This window comes from Cydia pomonella, chromosome 10, assembly GCF_033807575.1.
Source record: "Cydia pomonella isolate Wapato2018A chromosome 10, ilCydPomo1, whole genome shotgun sequence".
NCBI lineage: Eukaryota > Metazoa > Arthropoda > Insecta > Lepidoptera > Tortricidae > Cydia > Cydia pomonella.
The window spans coordinates 13,051,922-13,073,846 of record NC_084712.1 but is presented as its reverse complement, the minus strand read 5'-3'; the positions used below and the strand labels follow the sequence as shown (position 1 = coordinate 13,073,846).

At 35.8% G+C, this 21,925-nt stretch overlaps 2 protein-coding genes across 7 annotated transcripts in view; one reads left to right on the top strand and one right to left on the bottom strand.

Moving 5' to 3' along the window:
* Nucleotides 1-266: 266 nt before the first annotated feature.
* The window catches only part of LOC133522123 (ionotropic receptor 75a-like), a 55,460-nt gene continuing 33,801 nt past the window's right edge, over nt 267-21,925 (bottom strand). The window contains exons 1-12 of one of the 6 annotated variants that reach the window (XM_061857336.1): nt 6,864-7,046; nt 6,453-6,557; nt 5,680-5,846; nt 5,132-5,306; nt 4,520-4,709; nt 3,919-4,091; nt 3,467-3,711; nt 3,214-3,313; nt 2,751-2,938; nt 1,858-1,965; nt 1,171-1,337; nt 267-660 (exon numbers count right to left, since the gene is read on the bottom strand). In XM_061857336.1, the coding sequence (XP_061713320.1) occupies nt 399-660; nt 1,171-1,337; nt 1,858-1,965; nt 2,751-2,938; nt 3,214-3,313; nt 3,467-3,711; nt 3,919-4,091; nt 4,520-4,709; nt 5,132-5,306; nt 5,680-5,846; nt 6,453-6,557; nt 6,864-6,915 (1,932 nt within the window). In that variant the 5' untranslated portion in view covers nt 6,916-7,046 and the 3' untranslated portion in view covers nt 267-398. Of the gene's footprint in view, nt 661-1,170; nt 1,338-1,765; nt 1,966-2,750; nt 2,939-3,213; nt 3,314-3,466; nt 3,712-3,918; nt 4,092-4,519; nt 4,721-4,800; nt 4,863-5,131; nt 5,354-5,679; nt 5,847-6,452; nt 6,558-6,841; nt 7,048-21,925 lie in introns of those variants that run through there. The other 5 variants (XM_061857340.1, XM_061857338.1, XM_061857339.1 and 2 more) reach the window with 5 other exon arrangements.
* LOC133522129 (putative inorganic phosphate cotransporter) overlaps nt 7,531-21,925 on the top strand; it is a 74,525-nt gene continuing 60,130 nt past the window's right edge. Inside the window, exon 1 of the mRNA XM_061857352.1 lies at nt 7,531-7,890. Within this exon, the coding sequence (XP_061713336.1) occupies nt 7,761-7,890 (130 nt within the window). The 5' untranslated portion in view covers nt 7,531-7,760. The remainder of the gene's footprint in view (nt 7,891-21,925) is intronic.

The following is a 21,925-nucleotide window of genomic DNA, read 5'->3' as shown; positions in this document are numbered from 1 at the left end:
TTTATTACACTACCAACACAAAGCTCAAATAATAGTACCTACATTACGATACAAGTGCGAAAAATAGGAAATTCGAAACGAGTGGCGATAAATTAAAACACGACCGAAGGGAGTGTTTTAAATCGACACGAGTTGCGAATTACCTATTCGCACATGTATCGTACAACGTTTTACAGTACATATGGCCCTTTAAATGTTCGACACAGTAACGTAATATGCTACTTCTCGCACTAGTGCTATAAAGTAGCCCCATATGTACTGTAAAATAATGTATCAACTAGTTCTATTCAACTATTTATATTATATGGGCCACATTCTAAACACTTATTACAGCGTCAACAATAAAAAGAGGATTCTACGGGGCGTGCAACAGAATTTATCAAACAAATGCTAATCTTTTAATAATCTTCCACATCAACACCAAGCGTCTTTGCACGACTAATTTTCCGAAGAATATCGTTTCTTCGTTTTGTCAATATTTCTATGAAGAGCAGACCAACAGAGAAGACAGCTCCGTAAAATAGCACCAGTAAGGCTGGGTAGCAATCCACCATGCTCACGGACACGAAACTTCCCCCTTGGCCACTGCATTTAGGTCGTTTTTCGTATAGCAAGCGATTCTCCCTGGATTGTAGACCATGTTCTTGGATACGTTTTGTTCTAGAAGAAAATTAAATCGATTAATTAATGGCGGACTAGAATAAAAGGTACAGTCAAGGTATTAAATATCGATAAGGACAAAGTGCCAAAAATATGTATTCACGCCCTTATTGCCTATATATGAAGGTAGCGCGTACATATTTTTGGCACTTTGTTCGTATCGATATTTAATACCTTGACTGTACCTAAGGGCTACCAATCAAATAAAAAAAATGTGCGCCACGCCGATTTCCTGTTTACGCGCGACAAGCTCTTACATACACAACTAGGGCTGAGCGGTGATGGGCTCAAAACAGTCCCGAAAAGTGAGTATGTGTTTGCGAAATCGGCTGGACTTGAAGTCACAGTTTTGTCTTAGCGACCTTACTCGTATCTGTATATCAATTTATCAAGTCTGTGAGTGTAACAACGATTTTACTTTATAATTCACTTTATTATAGTGAGTACTTGGTAGGTAGCGAATTAATGTAGCATCGCAGGACTTACTGCAAAATCGGTTTTAGAACTCACCCTAGTTTGAACATTTCCTTGTAAGGTGTATTTTTTCTAACTGCCAACCAAGGGTCGATCACCTGTAAATACTGTATTTCCTTCAGCCCACATTTTTCGCTTTCTTGGAAGTACTTTCCTACAAATTTATATCCGACACCGGTTTCCATATGGAATGCGAATAGACCCTGAAAAGTAGGTAAAATGTTATTTTTTTGCTTTACTTTCATTTTTTAAACGTGAATTTTTTAAATTTCAAAGTATCATTAGTCAAGGTTAATGAACTGTGTGACTAGGTTTACCGACTATGTTTTTGAGGGGTCATGATATTGCCTAGGTACCTATAATGTATCAGAGCACTCATGGATGCAATTTTAGGATATTTTTTGACCCTTTTTCTACTTCAGACTGGCTGAACCCATTTTATTATAGTCTGTTTTTTTTTTAATACTATGAAGTACTGCCCAAAGATAGTACGGAACGCTCATTTATTTCTTGCATAGGAAATGTATGTTTATAGTATAAAAAAACGCATTTAACCGATTTGCAAGACCGAAGTGGTCTCATAAGAGCTCCGTGAGCAGCTTCGTGTGGAGCTCTAAAAAAAAGACTATACCTAGTAAATGTGGTCACCATGACAAGAGATGCCATTTTAAAAAGTCGAATAATGCTCATATGATCATTAATCTTTTATTTACTAGTCTTAACCTTTTGCATTTTCTTTACACCTTCGTCCATAGGCATGAACCTAGGTTTAGACCCACTTGACGCCACTTTTGTTTCATAAATGGCCTTTCTGACAGGTTCCGTTGCGGTCTGTAAAAGAGGTAAAAATAGAGCTATTAACTAAACTTTAATTATTTACATACGCAATTTTTTTATGACTGAATTACCTATTGTCTGTAAAACAATAGGAGCTTGAACAATGCGTTAAATAAAATGTTATTGTATCAATCAAACTACTAGTAAATTTAATAAGATCCTGAACTTACATAACCAGACTGCCGGTATTGTTTATAAATACCCACTAAGTAGTAAATACTTCAATGTGCCTACTTTGTTCCAAAATTCGAATCTTAAGTTAAATTTAAAAATTATTGTTGTGGTAGGTATGTTAACATTTATGCATGCAAAGTAGAACATCACTACTATTACGTTGTAACTTTTATGAAGGTGTCATCTCCATATAATTTATAACCTAAAAATACAAAAATTCCCAAAATTGTATTCAAATGACACCTGTCCGCGTACCCATCGGGTTTGAAAAATACTATAAATGATGTTGTGATATAATTTTCAAATAGGTATACAGCCTTAGAACATTTAAAAACTAGAAACGCCTTGTCTGTAATTTTCTGTACAAAACAGCCGATTTTTGCGGGGGAGGGGCACGAGAAATGTATGGTTATTTGAAAGTAACGTACAAATAGCCATGTCAGATAAACGTTGGTCCATACAATAAGTAATCGACCAGTTTTTTTTATAGCGAGGTAAGCTTTTAAAGGCTACTCCGGTTGTTAAATGCTCTAAGGTTGGAAAACAATTACCGAGTGGGGAGCAAGGATGGCACATTCTACGGCAATCCAAAACTTCAAACTTACTGAAAAATAATATTTGTTGAACACCGTGTCATGGACGCCGAACTTAATCCTGGAATGCAGAAGGTCTTCCAGTGTTTTTATTTGCGAAGAGCTGGACTGCAGAAGAGCAACGATATTGGCCGAATACGAAGTGTAGAGGAACATCAGAGCCAGGAATAAGATTAGCATTACAATACGGCCTAGGGAGCCTGTTGAGTATTTAATAAGCCTTGAAATATTTTTAGGTAAAGTGTAATTCAGTAAGTGTAAACAGGTAAGGTGACCAGGGATTTAGGAAAATTAGGACAAATAAAATGTAACTTGAAAAAAAAACTTGAATTAATTGAAATTAATTACAAAAAATTATGAAGTTAGAAATACAATATCTTCGCTTAAGATTAAAGTTTCACCCTGTATACTAACATACTAAAAGTATCAATGATTATGTAAGCAAGCTCTAAAAAATTAAATTTTGATACCTAACCTTTCAGTTCAACAGTGCTTCCTTGTTGACAAGCAGCTCCAAAAATCAAAAGCACCACATCAACCACACTTGCTCTTAAGATGCCGGAATCTGCTTCTAGCTAAAATATTTAGGTTTTGCAAACTTTCTATCCAACAAATTATCTAATTATGATTACTAGATGTAAGTACAATAATTTATTTCGAATATACAGAGGTTCGTCGATTCTTTGAATTTCAATACGGACTAATATTTGGTGTAGGTTAATAGGTACCTTTTTATCTTCGTGTCCGCGTGTCTTCTTCCATTCCCAAATCGTGACTATAAATAGAACTATCACTAATAATAGAAGTAAGGCTATGGAGCTGTACCAAACAGATGCCCGAAAGGACAAAAGGAACAAATTATTTTCATAAGAGAGCTTCGGTTGCCGGAAAACAAATTTAGACCGCGTTGGAGTTGGGCTTGATATGTAATCGACTATGGAGATCCGTTCTGACGTGAAAAACATCGGTGAGCCTGCGAAAATATTATTTTGAATTAGGACAGTTGGAAAAATATTTATCAGATATTCTATAGATCGTGCGAAACATCTAGTTCCCTCTCAGGTGAACAGTGAATACTTTTCCTATTGTGCAAACCTATCCACCAAAATGTTTATCGAATGTTTGGTACTGAATCACCATTTATTTTTGCCTACAAAATTAACAAACATTAGATCATTACCTCCAATTTCAACCTCTTCCCTGACCAAATAACCAGTCATTCCGTTCCAAGTGCCATTGACTCGATATCCCCAAGTGTTAGCAAACACATATTTTCTGCTCGCGTTTAGGAAATCTAATAGGTGGTTCGTTGTTGGAAAATTTACTTTTGTTATCGTGTCGATGTGGTCGTTCCTAAACAATGGACAATGATTATTATTATGAGTATTATGACAGTTGTATTTAGGAAATATAAAATTACTGAAAGTGAAGGAGGAGAAATACCAGTTGTAGATATTTAATATGTTAAAATTTTGATGTTTTTCATATAATATAGTCTCTTAAAAGAAAGCCTTTGTTTGTAGGAAAAAAATAGCTTACCTATTATGGAAAAAAGTAACAGTTGTTACAAGTATTCAGTTCCATACATATATCGATTGTTTGGCAATATGTATTCTTCTTTCTTAAATACTAACTAAGTCTTCTCGACTTTCTTAAATTCATATTTGTTTGCTATAGTAGTTACCCTACTTTCATTAAATTAGGTAAACATATAATTAATTGTTAAGTCAACAAGAAGCTAAGAAATACCTAAGGCATAAAATAAAAATAAAATAACATACACGTTATCATAAAGGTGGTTAATGCTATCATTATCGGTGAGAACGTAGCAGATTGGAAGTTCATAACTCTCCAGGTCTATTCTACGTAAAATTATTTCTCCCTCCATAACTTGCTTTTGTAACCTTCTGCGTTCATCCCAAGTGCCGTAAAACTCCTTTTTCCAATCTGTGTTATTACCTATTCTGTAAACTGCAAAAAAACTGTAGAACTGAATAGGTTAAGGCGCATTCCACGATTATCTATGTACCGTATATCCGTGTATAATCGTGAATTTACTTACTGGAGATTTGTAGTATTGTAACATATGTGATTTGCTATGCCCTTATCAGGGCCCATGAGATTCTGTAAAATTATTTCATAACAACTGTATGAACACCATGGTTGCAATAAAGAATATAATATAATATAATTTATTTTTAAATGACTATTAAAGTCAAGAGTGCTGAGAAAAAACAGTCATATATTTACTTAAATATACAACAAAAATAAGTAGAGAATAATAAACATTGCGTTTGTATGGGACTAGTAAGTGGAATTTTCCTTAAAAGATACATTACCTATGCAATATAACACTATTGTTACTTCTTTACAATAATTATTTAAATACTTACTTAGATGTAACCTGTACGATCCGTCTCCCAAATGATGAGCTAGTATTACTTCCGAATCAACCAATATATCGAAGTTGCCTACCGCGTTAGGGATATAGCTTTGAGACGTATCATTATTGCCAGAATCGATCAGGATCCAACGGAACGGTGATCTGAAATGCTTGTTTAAACTGCTCTGAAATCAAATTCAGGGTGAAATATTAATTAATCAGAATAGAAGTTTTTTTTAATTATTATTAGCAGGAAATTATATTACTACATCAATTTTGGTCAATATTATGACATTTCTAATACATCATGTGTAAAAAAGTAGGTTGACCATCATGATTTACAAAGTTTATTTATTCATTCTTATATTCGGTTCAGTAAAAGTGATTTCTGATTATACTACGTATCTTGGACCCACCCTGGATACCTTTCACTAATCCTATTAGGGACTACGTGTATGGTAGGTACTTTTTTTTAATGTAGCAACTTGAACGATGCCTGTATTCGAATATAAGGTAGGTAGGTTATCCGTATGTATGAATGTAAGTAGATAAAGATACCGTTTGAAAGTACGAAATAATATCCGGGCAGTCCAGATCGGCCAAGAAAACAATGTGCTGGTCCTGCGCATGTCGCTCGGGCACTGTGCCCGCCTTCAAAAACTGCATCATGGTTATTTGTGTCACATTTTCCCCTTCGAGTGCCGAATATAGTTGCAGTTTCAAATCTGTTAAATAACATATTTATTTGAAGTATAGGAGATCTTTATCTCTTTTCATCATGTTTTTAGTCCTTGTATCTTTAAGTAAAAAAAAACGAAAGAAGTGCGAAAATAAATTGAATATTTAAAACTATTACAAACGCTAACCGTCCTACCTCTTTTTAGATTGGCTATTGTAGCACCCATGTAAAATTGTACAAAGCATTTAGACATTTAGAGCCTAAAAACGATCTTCAGACAATGCATTGTTCACGTTAAATACCGCTTCATGATTAAATGTATGTTTATTTTAAATTTTTAGGCTTGGCCTAATTTAAGAAATAAATACACGTGATATCTCCTTACATCCCCCCTCCCCAATTTTTTTTTCGCTGTATAACGTGATTATTGGACGGCCTCTTACTTATGTTATTGATAGGACGAAATAAGCTGTTTTGGATTTCCTAAGGCTAATGCTTATTAATGGTATGTACATTCCCTATAATATAATAAAAGTAAGAAGTATAACAGTGCTACGTTAAAAAATACAGTAAGAAAATACGTAAAATAAGAGGTTTATGAAAAACACAATCGTGCAGTTCTATTTTCGGTCCGGATTCTCAGTTTTCTTACTCGAAGACCAGCAAAGCATAGCGATCACGGCCGACGGCCGCTGCATCGCGCGGATAACGTCGGCAACCATCGCCGGCTTCGATGATTCTTCCGCATGACAACCAACTGAAAATAATAACGGTGTTTTTATTATGAGGGGTAACAGGTATACTAAAAAGTATATTTTTATATACATAATATGAAACAAAATATTTTAGCTCAATTAAATTTAGTTTTCTGCCTGTTTATACCGAGAATATGGTAAAGCTGATAGAGAGACAGATAAAGAAATTTCGATTTTTGTTTTTCGCGGTAGGCCCTCAAATATCCGAGGTATAACAGTACGATATCCAATAATAAAACTAGTTTAGTTAGTCGAGTATATGATTTAGGATTCACGGGAAGAATACCCTGTATAAAAAACAGAATCACCACAAGGCAGTACACTATCATGATGTGATGAGATGAGACTTGATTGCAGCATCGATTCAAGTGTGAACTAAAAGCAGACATAGCTGACTTTATATGAAATATAAAGTAAACACAGAATTTCTGAAGTTGGCATGTCAATTTGGACATAAATTATTCAGGAATTGGTACGATGACAGTTCGCTCAATGACAAAATTGGTACTTTATTATTTTATTAGGTTACTTACGTATTCCACGGTATTTGTAGTCAAATTTTATTCGTGTGTAATTTTGCAGTCATTTTGTTTTAAATATAGAAAAACGCAGTAGAATTCAATACTCTTTATATACATAATTTATTTATGTCTTCGGGTAAACAGTTAGAAATCTGCGATCCCGCAAAGTGCTGCGATATATGTAAATCGAAAATTCAAATGTCAAATACGGTCAAGGTTACTCAGATAGCCCAGATAGGGATCAATTTCCTTATAACGGCACTAAAATAGATACGTAATTATAATCTACACTAAATTCGTTCTGAATGTAGCCCATCTACCCAGAACCATTCTTTGTACTTACGGCTATGAAATTAAACACCATTTGTATCCATACACTCGTACCTATTGCGAAACCAGTGACCGCGTGTCCTTATCACAACCGATATATTTATTTACAAGCAATGTAATTACTGTATCTGTGCTCATTTCTCATACATAATTGTTATTGACAACAAATAGTACTCATTCAAGTATTTATCATTATTTGAATTCATAAGTCGGGTGTGTGGAGCGTTCAACTCATGTATGCTGCAGTATCGCGTTGTTTCTTGACATTTAACCAATATCAAAAATACCAAGTTCTTATTTTGAAGCCGCCTTAAGTAATAATATAAAATATAAAAGTGAGAATTACTTTGAACTATGGACGTTTTTGCAAAAGTGCTGATTAGCAATGGAATGGACTCAGTTGCGTTTGAGAAACAAGGAGTATCTGCATCCGAATGGACACCATTGTTGCCGAGGACCTCGGAGACTACACGATTCTGCAAAGGTATGTTGCATTTCAAATGATTTTCTTGACTTGTACGTGGTTATCCCTAATACCATTTTATTAGAACAGGAATTACAATGCTTTACAATTAAATACATTTTTTCACTCAATTATCGTAAGAGCACCATATATGAAAATAGCGGCCTTAGGGTTGAATTATTGAACAATTTTATTGCTTCCTTGGAATTAGACTTCATTTCATTTCATTTCACTACATTGACTTGAATTGGAACTCGATGATTTTCATAGTAGGTAATGTCATCGTAGGTAGGTATTAAGGTATATGTTTAGGGTAGTAGTTTTCTACATATGAGTAAGCATGTATTTTTTACATATTATACAGTCATGTAGTCTTGTACCTATGCTTTTTATACTTTATACCGTACATGATAAGGGTTGGCTGTGTAAAGTACTGATTCTATCGATAGAAATTTTAAATATATTTTAGTAAAATTAAGCAGCTTATCCTAGTCCTTCCAACAAGAAATACCCAAGGATACTGTCCACCGACCCTAATAAGCTATGTGAAAATTTCCACTGCCCTGCCTGATAATTAACAGTCGCGATAAAGATGTTTGTTTATTTACTTTGTTCTTCAAATAATCACGTTATACGTAACGATATAACGATGATAATGTGAACATGCTCTTGTAAAGGATGACTCACGCTACACAGTGCCAGGGCCGGGCCGGGGCGGACCGGAGCGAGCCGTCACACGGACTTTCAGGAGCGCCACCGTCGCCGGACCGTTCCGGGGCCGGGGCGACCGGGCCATCATCTCTATATTATAGTATCTCTATGCGTTGACACTATCGTTGAGTCTCCGAGCGCGAGACAGGCCGGGCCGGGCTGTCCGAGCTCACCGAGCCGTCCAAGCAACGGACTGTTCATGACAAATATCACAAATGTCAATCATATTGAAAAAATTGGTTCGATGGGAAGCAAGTCGATATAGAAATAAATAATAAAATCAAAATATTGGCCCTGGCTGCCATAATAGCTGATGAAGAGAATACTGCATACTCTGGGCAATTGTGCATTTGGACATTTCGCGGACACTTTCGGAAAAAGGAGAATTACACAACATTATGTGAAGAGCTTTATTTCCACATGACCCGAGACTCTTTATGGTTCCGTAGCCAAAATGGTAAAAACCCTTACAGTTTCGTCATGTCCATCTGTCTGTCTATCTGTCTGTCCGTATGTCACAGCTATTTTACTCAAAAACTATAAGATAACCAAAAGAGAAAAGTGGAAAGTAGGTATTTTTTATACTACGTTGGTGGCCCGCCTGATGGTAAGCTACTACTTAGTTTAGAAGTTCAAATGTATAAAAATATAATTTTTAGGCACGCCATACATGTAACTAAAAGTGAAAAGGTTATTCAAGTAAAAGAGTATTAAATTTAAGATTTTTTTTTAAGTAAGTGAGATGGCAAAGGAGTCTTGCGTAGCCCGTCATGCTAGCCCGAAATGATATGAACGCTCTGACGTCGGGCTACAGCGGCGGCCTCATATTGAGAAAGTCGGGCGTAGCCCTTGTGCTATGCGTGCTCTAAGGCCGAGGGTAGCCTTACGTACCTAAGTAGCTTCCTCATACTAAAAAGTCGTGCAGAAGAAGATAACAATATAATTTTTTCAATATGTCAATTCCAGATTTCCTGTGTTTCTTAAATGTATAGTAACAGGGCAGCAGTTTTCATCTTTAGGGTTCCCAGGCGCGGATACAAGATTTGGCTTAGGGGGGGGCCATTTTGAGAAAATCATATATTTTTGGTAAAAAATAAAATTTACTCAATTTAGTAATGTGAGAGCCAGGGTTTTAGGGGGGGGCCATTGCCCCTATGGCCCCCCCCTTGTATCCGCGCCTGAGGGTTCCGTACCCAAACGGGACCCTATTACTAAGACTCCGCTGTCCGTCCGTCCGTCCGTCCGTCCGTCTGTCACCAGGCTGTATCTCATGAACCGTGATAGACAGTTGAAATTTTCAAAGATGACGTATTTCTGTTGCCACTATAATAACATAGTATTGTGTTCCTGCCGGTGAGTAAGGTTGCCAGAGCTCAACGAGGGGAAGGAGGGTTGTTAGGCTCGGCAACGCGCATATAATTCCTCTGGAGTTGCAGGCGTACATAGGCTATGGAGACTGCTTACCATCAGGTGGGCCGTATGCTTGTTTGCCACCAACGTAGTATATATAAAAAAACAAATACTAAAAAGTACGGAATCACGTTGGGCGAGTCCGACTCGCCCTTGTCCGGTTTTTGTATTTATTCGTAAGCTTGCATTAATTGCCATGGCACTTTAGGCTTAGCTTGTAAGTACAGTCGAGGAAATTGATTCTTTAGCAGTTAACGTGTCACGTTACAATGGACAGCTCTTACCATATGTATGTACAGCCAAATTTACTTGAACCGCAAGTTGCTAAAGAATCAATTTCCGCGATCGTACTAATAGGATATTCTTTGCTAATAGGTCTAATAAATAATATGTTGCGGACTCTTTTCTTAAACCTTTTTACTTGTATACTTTTTACGACATTTGACGCTGTCATGTTATTCAAATAGTAAAATAAATCTGACAAGAGAGAAAATAGTGATCTTATTTACAGAAAGATACTTAATGTATGAAAAAATAAGCAAAAATAAGAATGAATGTTTTGTGAGTGTGAAACAATTTTATTTTCTTTGACAAATAGAGCACTGCATTGCATTAACGATTATTATTATTTTAATTTGTATGTCTTTCCCATCACGGAACAATGGTATTCCGGACCTGTGAGAAGCGTGCGCCGAGCCCTAACCTAACGTACAGGCCCTTTTGACACGTTCATGAAATGTAAGATGTACACCGAGCTGATGCTGCCCTTACCCATGTCATAGGACGCACGCAGAGGCAGGCCCGACAGGGTGTAAGGACTATTGAGAGTTGTTGGAATCTAAAATAAACTAGGTTATTGTGTGAAAGCGATGGGCTAAATACTGAGCTATGGGATAAAAAACCAGACGCCTGCCTAATAAAACGGTATACAATTTTATTTCCGGCAGACGACACAAAAAGCGACATCTGGGATGGCTCAAGAGTAACACTGGTGTGAGCGGCTCAGGGGTATCGAGAGGCGTGCACCGCTTTCAATCCAGTGGCTGTAACAGCCACTGTGCCAACTCGCGTCTTGCACTTCCACCCTTGGAACTTATAGCTCTAACGACTCCACTCTGGCGGCCGGCCAAGGCAACCCAGAAGCAGATAATCCTGTCCCACCCACCCTCCTTCGAATGACAGAACTCCCTAGGAACACTCGGGTACGTGAGATTATTTTATTTATTTATTAAATATAGGATTTTTTTAAATATAGGAGTCAAATGAGCAGAGCCCATGAACAGAGGTTGTATCATAGGATAAGTAGATATGTACAAAGAAATGGCACTATGTTAAGTAGATTTTTTTTTTTTTAATATATGAGGCAAACGAGCAGTGCCCACGAACAGAGTTCGTATCATAAGATTTGTAGATATGTACATAGAAATGGCGCTATGTTAAGTAGAAGTATTTTTTTAAATATAGGAGGCAAATGAGCAGAGCCCATGAACAGAGGTTGTATCATAGGATAAGTAGATATGTACAAAGAAATGGCACTATGTTAAGTAGATTTTTTTTTTTAAATATATGAGGCAAACGAGCAGTGCCCACGAACAGAGTTCGTATCATAAGATTTGTAGATATGTACATAGAAATGGCGCTATGTTAAGTAGAAGTATGTTTTTAAATATAGGAGGCAAATGAGCAGAGCCCATGAACAGAGGTTGTATCATAGGATAAGTAGATATGTACAAAGAAATGGCACTATGTTAAGTAGAATTTTTTTTTTAATATATGAGGCAAACGAGCAGTGCCCACGAACAGAGCTCGTATCAGAAGATTTATAGAGATGTACAAAGGAATGGCGTTATGTTAAGTAGTAGTATTTTTTTAAATATAGGAGGCAAACGAGCAGAACCCATGAACAGAGCTCATATCATAAGATTTGTAGAGATGTACAAAGGAATGGCGTTATGTTAAGTAGAAGTATTTTTTTTAAATACAGGAGGCAAACGAGCAGAGCCCATGAGCAGAGGTCGTATCATAAGATTTGTAGATATGTACATAGAAATGGCGCTATGTTAAGTAGAAGTATTTTTTTTAATATAGGAGGCAAATGAGCAGAGCCCATGAACAGAGGTTGTATCATAGGATAAGTAGATATGTACAAAGAAATGGCACTATGTTAAGTAGAATATTTTTTTTTAATATAGGAGGCAAACGAGCAGAGCCCACGAACAGAGCTCGTATCAGAAGATTTATAGAGATGTACAAAGGAATGGAGTTATGTTAAGTAGAAGCATTTTTTTTTAATATAGGAGGCAAACGAGCAGAGCCCATGAACAGAGGTCGTATCTTAAGATTTGTAGATATGTACATAGAAATGGCGCTATGTTAAGTAGAAGTATTTTTTAAAATATAGGAGGCATAAGATCAGAGCCCATGAACAGAGCTCGTATCAGAAGATTTATAGATATGTACAAAGGAATGGCATTATGTTAAGTAGAAGTATTTTTTTTTAATATAGGAGGCAAACGAGCAGAACCCATGAACAGAGCTCATATCATAAGATTTGTAGAGATGTACAAAGGAATGTATGACCTATTATTCACCTCGTAAATTATTTGCAGGTGACTAAATAAACACCCTGTATATATTTGTTGTTGTATCAACAAATCAAGCATTTACATTAAAAAAGTGAGTAACATTTAATTAAGTGGAACTGCTGATGAAGACCAGACGGAACACCTCAACTACGCGTATTTCACGTTTGGCGATATCTTCTTCGTTACGATTGTTCTGCAAGTTATTTTTTAAGCTTCATTTTAGTCAAGATCTATTTCTGATAATGGATCCCAGGAATAATGGATGAAACTCTTCAAATATTTTACATATAGTATTTTTTAATATTTGCATTTAAACAGTGCTATTTGGTGAAACGTGTTCATAAAGATTAGAATATAACTTCTCCTTGACAAGTATTTTACGAGTTAGGGCTTAGGTATATTATATGGGCTATTGTTTTTCATTCAATAGCTTACATATGTGAAAGAGAAAGTATAACAATATGCTTGTTAGACTAAAATAGCTTTAGTTTTGTTAATTTCAAAAACTTAGTAGGTGATAATTATAACATAGGTATAGAATCTTCAAAAATAAAACAGTAGATACAAAGCAGGTGTTATTGGCCCGTCTTTATATATAGAAAATCGATGGCATGATTCCTAGGAACAGATCTTCGTATGTGTTATAGTTTCAAACTTTCCCATACTGAACGATCTAAATAGGCCACCATGTATACCCTACGGAACATTTTATTTCGTTGGATGAATTTAGGGTGTAGGGTAATGGGAGGCATGTTTGAACTTACCAATGAGTGTACCCAAATATCTCCAAAACGTATCGAACGAATTAGTTGCAGTTTTCAATAGTGTAAAATAATAGACAATTGTAAGGATATTTAACATTGCCAAAATAAGGTTAAAGGTGCCCTCTAGTAGTACTTAGTCGATATTGTGATACAATTATTGGTATTATAAACATTTTTCTTTTTTCATATACTATGGACATTCCTCGATGGCACCAAGCTGCAACTGGAAAGCGATGATCACACGGCAAATAAAATCGTGAAGACTGTAGCAGCCACGTCTAAGGAGGATGAATGTATCCACATTCAATATGTTTTATTTATTTTTTGTTTGATATGTAAAAATGCACGTCAATAAGGTGGCAAACTATTATTAACAGAGACCGGAATTATTGTGGCATTCTTGAACTGTCATAGAGAGTTCTCATTTATCGACTTCGGGTACACATATATCGATACAACGTAGAACACAAAATATTAAAAAGTTATAAAGTTAATGGATATTTGACTGTAAAAGAAGTAACTGCTTTTTTGCATTTCTTTTTACTTATTAAAAAATAGCTCTATAGTTAGGGAGTACAAGTCCAGTAAGGGTTGCTAGATAGCATCTCTCCAGCAACTCTTACTGAGTTTCAACATAATTACTTATATTTTCAAGAAATGAGAGGGGTAAAAAATTATAACTAACCATATTATTCTCAAAATGTTGGATTGTTTTAAGCATGACATCGGTAGAATACATTTTGAGCGCTGGGATTCGGTGGTTAACAGTCATAGTCGGTCTTTCGCATGTATTGCCGTTATTCTTTAAAAACGGATGGGAAAGTTACTTACATTTTATTCACAAGAAATGCAAAGTAATTTAATCATTCAAATTTTGAAATATTTTATCACCTAGGAATGTAAAATTACCGACGACGACGACTTGTGGTGATTTTGAAGTTTAAATATTTTTTGGCGTTGGTGTGGTAATTATACATTAATTCATAACGAGTTCAATTATTCACAACCAGTGGCAGTAAATTAAAACACGATCGAAAGGAGTGTTTTAAATCGAAACGAGTTGCCAATTATATACAACGTTTTACAGTACATATGGCACTTAAAATTTTCGACATAGGCGCGTAAAGTGCTAATTAACGCCCTAGTGCGGTAAAGTAGTACCATATGTACTATAAAAAATGTTGTGTTTCAGTCGTTAGAAAAAATTGTTTAACCCTCGTGTCTTCAAACCCCGAAACGCTCAAGATTTCCACTTCTCTAAAATACATAACTGTTTTAGCCAAAAATATTAACTGTTGAACTATATTGAAGGCCCGGTTCACATTGAGTGGCTGCACCACTGTGCACATACAAAGTTTATTCTAACTGTAACTTTTTTGACCACATTATTTTCAATATTTCTTGATTTTTAGCGAGGTAAAATTTTTTTGATGTCATGTACCAAATAATACAAAAAAAGGTACTAAAACTGGGAGTAAGCGTCAGGATGTCAGGACCATGATAGCTATTTATATCGTTATAAATAGCTATCATGGTCCTGACATCCTGACACTTACGATACTACAATACAGTAAGGGCTATAACCGCGAACCACTTCATTAGTTCATCTATTCGCGTCTCTATCACTGCGCGATCTTTCTTTGTTGGAAAGAGAGGCACATAGGCTTCCCCTTCCCCCTGACGAAATTATGCGTTCCACGTCTTAATCATTAATTTAAGAACAATAAAACATACGAAGAGTATTATTGTATTATTTCAGTAGTTACAGTAATAATAGGCATAAAATAGGGAATATTACGCAAAACTCTGCGTAGAGGGCGTTACTAACGCACACGGGGCCTACCGCGAAATGGAAAATCTAAATTGTGGTTTCTGCCTCCATCATTATAGACAGAGAGGCAGATAGGTAACGAAATTTCGTTTCGCGTTAGACCATCTGTAACCAAAACGCCTTGATGCATCAATGCCATAGTGAAAACTTGTCAAAAAACTGTTTAAGGCATAGTATGCATAAGTTACTCTCAGGTTTATAATACATGCTAGTGCTGCTCTCTACAGCCTGAAAAAATGTATGGCCTATCTATTTCAGGAGAATGCATCGTACGCGAGCAGTTAGCAATAATATCGCCAACGACAGATTGCAAATGAAATATAGGCACCTTTATGAGTAATTCAATAACTGCACTGAAATATGATGTTCGTACTCTCTGCAGGCAGATTTACAGAAGATCAGTTGGACTCTAAATTAAGTAAAAGAAATAGTTTCCCGTAATCTACAAATTTATTAACGAGATATTTCATTATATATAACTTCGTACGAAATGAAAAGTAATACGTGGGAATATGAGAAAAAAATAGTATATTTATATTAATTTATAACCTACATGCTCATTAATGAATAATTTTTACAAGCAGTAACATTACTAGATATCTCATTTAATATAATCCGACTTAATTACATTTCCGCAACACCTCCGTATTTCACAAAATAAATCAAGACATTATGCAACTTATATAATTCTGACGTATATATCCGAGTCGCCCGTGTTGCGACCGTTGCGACTTTCATGTAGTAACACCTAACATGGAAAAGTAAATAATAAAGACTGAATCTTCACGGATAATCTTCCTTGACATTTTATATATACTAAATATTGTAATTAATTGACTGACTATGTAAATTTTATTTTTCTTGACATGTTATCTGTTTGTATGTTTTTATTTTCCTGACATCTATTTTTCTAGTGTGTAAGCGAATTGGTGTAGTACTGTAAGCTTGCACTGTGTTAAATAAATAAAATGATAAAATGATACCGCGTTGTTCGGGAAATATATATAGGTCAAATAAATACTTAACTAAGTCGCTTGTAATAAACCTTGCGTAGATAGATAGATAGATAGATGTATAAATAGAATACTTTTTATTGGAACACCTCAGTAAAAAGATACAAAAGAAAATAAAAAACAAACAATTGATTAAATGTAGAGGCAGACAACAGGCGGCTACGTAACGACTTATATATACTTATAGTACGGTATTCTTTTGTTATATAATTTATTTCATTGTCAATAATATGATAATCCGACAATATGTACAAAACGGCAGTATTTAGTTCTTAAAGCTCTGCTTCTTCTGAACATTTTTTTATTCCACTTCATTTACTATTAAAATTGGTAACAAATTCTTAGGCAACTTGTCTGGCGCTATCAACTATCTCAAGTAAAATGTGGAGCCAGCGTGACTAAAATAAATATAAGTACTATTTTTTTATTGCTTTCCACAAAACCGGCAATATGTAGAATTGTGTAGCTTTATTTACAGAAATTTGGTTTCATATAGAGATTGGCAGTCATTGTTAATTAACTTCTCTCTGCGCAGAGTAAAATATAACCCGACCAAGTAATGTATTGGCTATACCATCCATATTTAACAAACAAATTTATGACGTTTTGTAACCTTCTTATTTTGGCAAATATATACCGACACATCCGAGCATGCACATTGCGAAGGGTGGTATTCTGGTTTTTCAGCTTTCCAATATCTTGGTCCAATGTGTATTTGCGTCTGACATTTTGCTTAATGAGAGAGTGAGACGCAATGAACATTGGACAAAGATCTTAGACTAGTGGAATATCACCCGAAAGGAAGAATTGAGTCACCGGGTGGCCCGGAGGCTCCGGGAAGTCCGATTTTTGCTCATAGCATGACCGGCTAGTCTCCGGTCCGAGCCCGCACCGGGCCACTACAGAGCTCCGGTGATGACGTAATGCTTTCCATAGAAAACGAAGCGCCGGAAGCTCCGGCCCGGCCCTGCCCCTGTGTAGCGTGAGTCAACCTTAACTATGTAGCATAGGATGTATATCGGTAAATATCAAGCGCAACAATGTGAGCAGTTCTCAAGTGGAATTCCAGTTTGCCATTAATAATTAAGTCCTTGAACCTATATTAATTTCAACTATGTTTTTAATTAAGTATTTGGCTGGGCGCTTAGCCTGGTTGGTAGGAACTCTGTCTACGGAGCTTGAAATGAAATTTAATTTTTTTGTTAACTATTAGAAACAACAAGTATTGGTAGAAATGAGCACGTCTTGTTATCTTTCATTTTAATAAATCAAGTTTTTGAAAACAAACTCAGTATTGATTTTTTTTCTGATGGACGTTTATGTAATATAATGTGCAAAAGAGTGAGGTATTACTGTTCAAGTCTGGCGCTAAAACATATCCCATTCCGCCAATAATGCTCAGTGGTTCTCCTCTTCAAACAGTAACTAGATTTAAATACTTGGGTCACTGGGTTACTGACACTCTTAAAGATGATGCTGACATAGAAAGGGAGCGCAGAGCACTGTCGGTAAGGTGTAACATGCTCTCTCGCAGGTTTGCACGCTGTTCTAAGGAGGTGAAAATTACCTTGTTTAAAACGTATTGTCAAACCCTATACACGTGCAACCTGTGGAGTGACTACACTAAAAAAGCCTACAGTGCTCTGCGCGTCCAGTACAATAACGCCTTCAGGGGGTTGTTGGGGCTGCCCTGGCGCTGCAGCGCGTCAGGGATGTTCGCCGCATGGAGAACCGACGGTTTCCAAGCCGTGATGCGGAAGCGGACAGCGTCCCTGGGCGAACGTGTTCGGGGCAGTACCAACACTCTCCTGAAAGTGATTGCTGAGAGGATGGACAGCCCTATCCTTATTCACTGGATGTCGCTGCATGCCATTCCAAACTGTAATTATACTTTTTACTAACACACTTAGCCGTAAGTCATTACTAACATAATATGGATGTTTTTGTCCGAAATAAATGTTTTCATTTCATTTTTTTTCATTTCATTTATGTAAACGCGCGTAAAGCACTGATTATGTCGATCTTATTAGTAAATTTCGTAAAGTTTGGCTAAAAGTGGTAATTTTGTATTATAAATATCCTGTACTTCAACTTTAATAAACTACATATTTGTTATCATAAATTCGAAGTACTGTAAATGAAAGTTAGACGAACTCAATTTTCTCCTGAAAATCGACTTAATTTCAACGTAATTTTGATACTTAAACAATCTACAATATTCGCTGAAACTGTTCTAATACATCATTTTGTATAATTTACCACTAAGTATAATTTTTTGATGAATTTTTAAAAACTGTCCCTTCTCGTCACATATTACCGGGGACGAACACTTGCGACCTCATTATTAAAAGGCAAGATAAGAAGACTAGCTAATAGAAACCAATACTTTTTATTTAGATATTACGTAACAAAAGGAGAACAAAATGAACGACTAAATCTATCAATTTTACTCTAAAATCGTTACCGGGCTCTTAAGAAGATCATACCAAAAACTAATTAAGATTTCGGCCGTTTTTTACAATGTTGACTACGAGTTCACACTCTTATTAAGGTAAGTACCTTTCGGATCCTCATATATCAATTTTCATCAAGATTAGAGCTAAAATACAGAAAATCATGATGGCTACCGTTCGTTATCAATACCATCGGTTTTTTTATTTTTTATACGATGACGGTGGCAAACAAGCATACGGCCCGCCTGATGGTAAGCAGTCACCGCAGCCCATGGACGCCTGCAACTCCAGAGGTGTTACAATGCGCGGTGCCGACCCTTGTATTAAAAGTTCTTCCGCACAGCCCAATCAGACCCGTGATACACCTACCTATGAACTGTACTAGGTATGACTGAAGAACCTATAATTAAAATTATACTTGTTAAATTACCTTTCAAATTCGTGTCAGAAAGTCGGCAAATCGCAGTAATTTGTTTTTGGCTGAAGTGCCTACCTACAAAACCGCTTTTGAAAACATCCTATTCAATATAATGTACCTATGAATGTGTGCGAACGAGTACTAATATGTAAGTAAGTGGAATCGAATGTGTATTAAATATTTGCACTGACAAACAACTTGGTAAGTTATTGAATTATTTATTTACTTTTAACAAAGCGAAGGCCATTGACTTAAGTTAAATATAGAATAAGGAAGTAAGTACTAGTTTTTTTTTTTCAGAAGTAGATATCCTACCACTACCAGCCACCAATTAAGTTGACAAGTTTTTTTCATTATCTAAGTAGTATTACTTTGATTTTTTTCGTAAACGTGGGATAGTATAAAATGTTTTAGGTGCCTTTATCTGGTTTGTGTTGTGCCGCTGAATAGGGGAGTATCATCTATCAAAATTAAACTATGGAAGTATGTTATTTTTTAATACATGGAAATCATACCAAAAAAGAAGTATTGCCTTACATCAAATGAGGTAGTTCTGTTTATTATACGTATTGGTAGTGATGAAATAGTAATGACAAATCCAAGTTTTCTACCGCGAAAGCCATTCGGATCATTGTGTGTATAATATACAGTACATCGAGGGAAATTGTTATAACTCGTATTTCTTGTATATCTTTGATGAATCAGGCTGGTCCTCTGAATCCTTTTTGGCCCAGCGTGTGTGGTAGCATTTCTTCGTCAAACTGATCAGGCCGGTCGACATTGTCATTTGATGGTGGATTATCAATGAATGGTTTTTCAATGTCGGCACACATCTCCGGTCCTGTATATTCTCGTACGACTGAACATTGCTGTAGATGCAAACAGCTGAGCATTTGAGTCCTGCTTTCCTGCAACCACAGCTGCTGGTACAATCTTCTTTGAGTTACAGTTAGTTCAAAATTTTACAAACCTTTGAGAAGCCGTATCTTATGAACTATTTGACTTACTAAGAAAAAATTATAGTCAATTAATTGCAAATTTCTTCTTCTTAAAGTGTGCATAGTGACTTTTGCTGTAACTCCAGATCATGGTGGAAAAAAATTATAACTAACTAACTGAAAAAAGTCCTAAAATGTAATCGATTTTCATGTACTTTTCAATGATCCCAAGGGCTTTTGAGGTGAAAAAACTTGTATTTGTCATTACCATTTCATCACTACCTCATTTGATGTTAGGTGAAATGTACCAGTTCCATGGGCTATTTATAGTTTTTACCATAAGAAAAACGAGTTTAATACTATTTTGTTATAAAACATGAGATTTATTTTATCTTATGAAAATCGTAGTTTTATTATCTGTATATGTCACGTGACCGCAAACACCGACCGTCATTATTTATCATGATGCAAATTGAACACTTGTTTTTGCTATTAGTGACGTCAACTAGGTATAGCTAAAATAATTGTTCAATTTTCACTTTTCACATTTGACATTTCACTGTTACTGCACTGCTATGATGACGTCGCAAAGTCACACGAATAGCGGCTGCCTTTTTGCCGCAATAATTAAAAATTAAAACAATTTTAGTTTGCATATAGCGATGTTATTTTCATGAAATAAAAATACCAGTTGGCTATAAAAGCTATACGAACATTTTTTAGCCTATTATTTTTCTTATACTTATGTATTTTTTGAGTAAGGTAACTAATGTGCCTCGGCAAAATATGACTTGGATGTGCTATGATTTTTACAAAAGTACGTGTCTTTTAAAATTTTCATAAACGTATTGTAAAGTGTCGTGCCTTTTGAAGCTGGCCGTATTAACATAGGCACATTAACATACCACCGAGCAGTAGATACCTAGTCAAGTAAAGTGTGGCAGCCAGGCAGTCTGCCGCTCCTAAGCAATTACTGCACCGCACCGGTAGCAAAACCTTCAATTACCGACCAATCAATTACTGACGCACCGAACTTGCCAATGTGCCGTTACTGGCTTCGAACTCATTTTGCTCTTTTTTAGGGTTCCGTAGCCAAATGGAAAAAACGGAACCCTTGTAGATTCGTCATGTCCGTCTATCTGTCCGATTATGTCACAGCCACTTTTTTCCGAAACTATAAGAGCTATACTGTTCAAACTTGGTAAGTAGATGTATTCTATGAACCGCATTCAGATTTTTACACAAAAAAAAAAACAATAAATTTTGAGGGTTCCCCATACTTAGAACTGAAACTCAAAAAATCTTTTTTCATCAAACCCATATGTGTGGGGTATCTATGGATAGGTCTTCAAAAATGATATTTAGGTTCCTAATATCATTTTTTTCTAAACTGAATAGTTTGCGCGAGAGACACTTCCAAAGTGAAAAAATGTGTGTGTCCCCCCCCCTGTAACTTCTAAAATAACAGAATGAGAAATCTAAAAAAAATATGTGATATACATTACCATGCAAACTTCCACCGAAAATTGGTTTGAACACTTTGAACGAGATCTAGTAAGTAGTTGTTTAATACGTCATAAATGGTACGGAACCCTTCATGGGCGAGTCCGACTCGCACTTGGCAGCTTTTTTTTATTTAAGCTGCTCAAAATTTATTTAGCCAATTCCTAAAAAACAATATTGATTACGTGGGACCGATATCTTATTTTATTTTTAAGTTATCGGAAAATGTGAAAACACTCTTAGGGAAAATCATTAATTAGTTCGAGTCTTACTTTAATGTCATTTGTTAGTAAGAGTCGAGACTCCAACGCTGTTTTTGTTTTTTGGCAAAATTACTTAGTAGGTTGAAGTTCGTCATGCTGCAATCGATATCGATGCATTTCATTATAGCTCATTAGTTAATTAAGCTAAAAGATTTATTTATAAGATG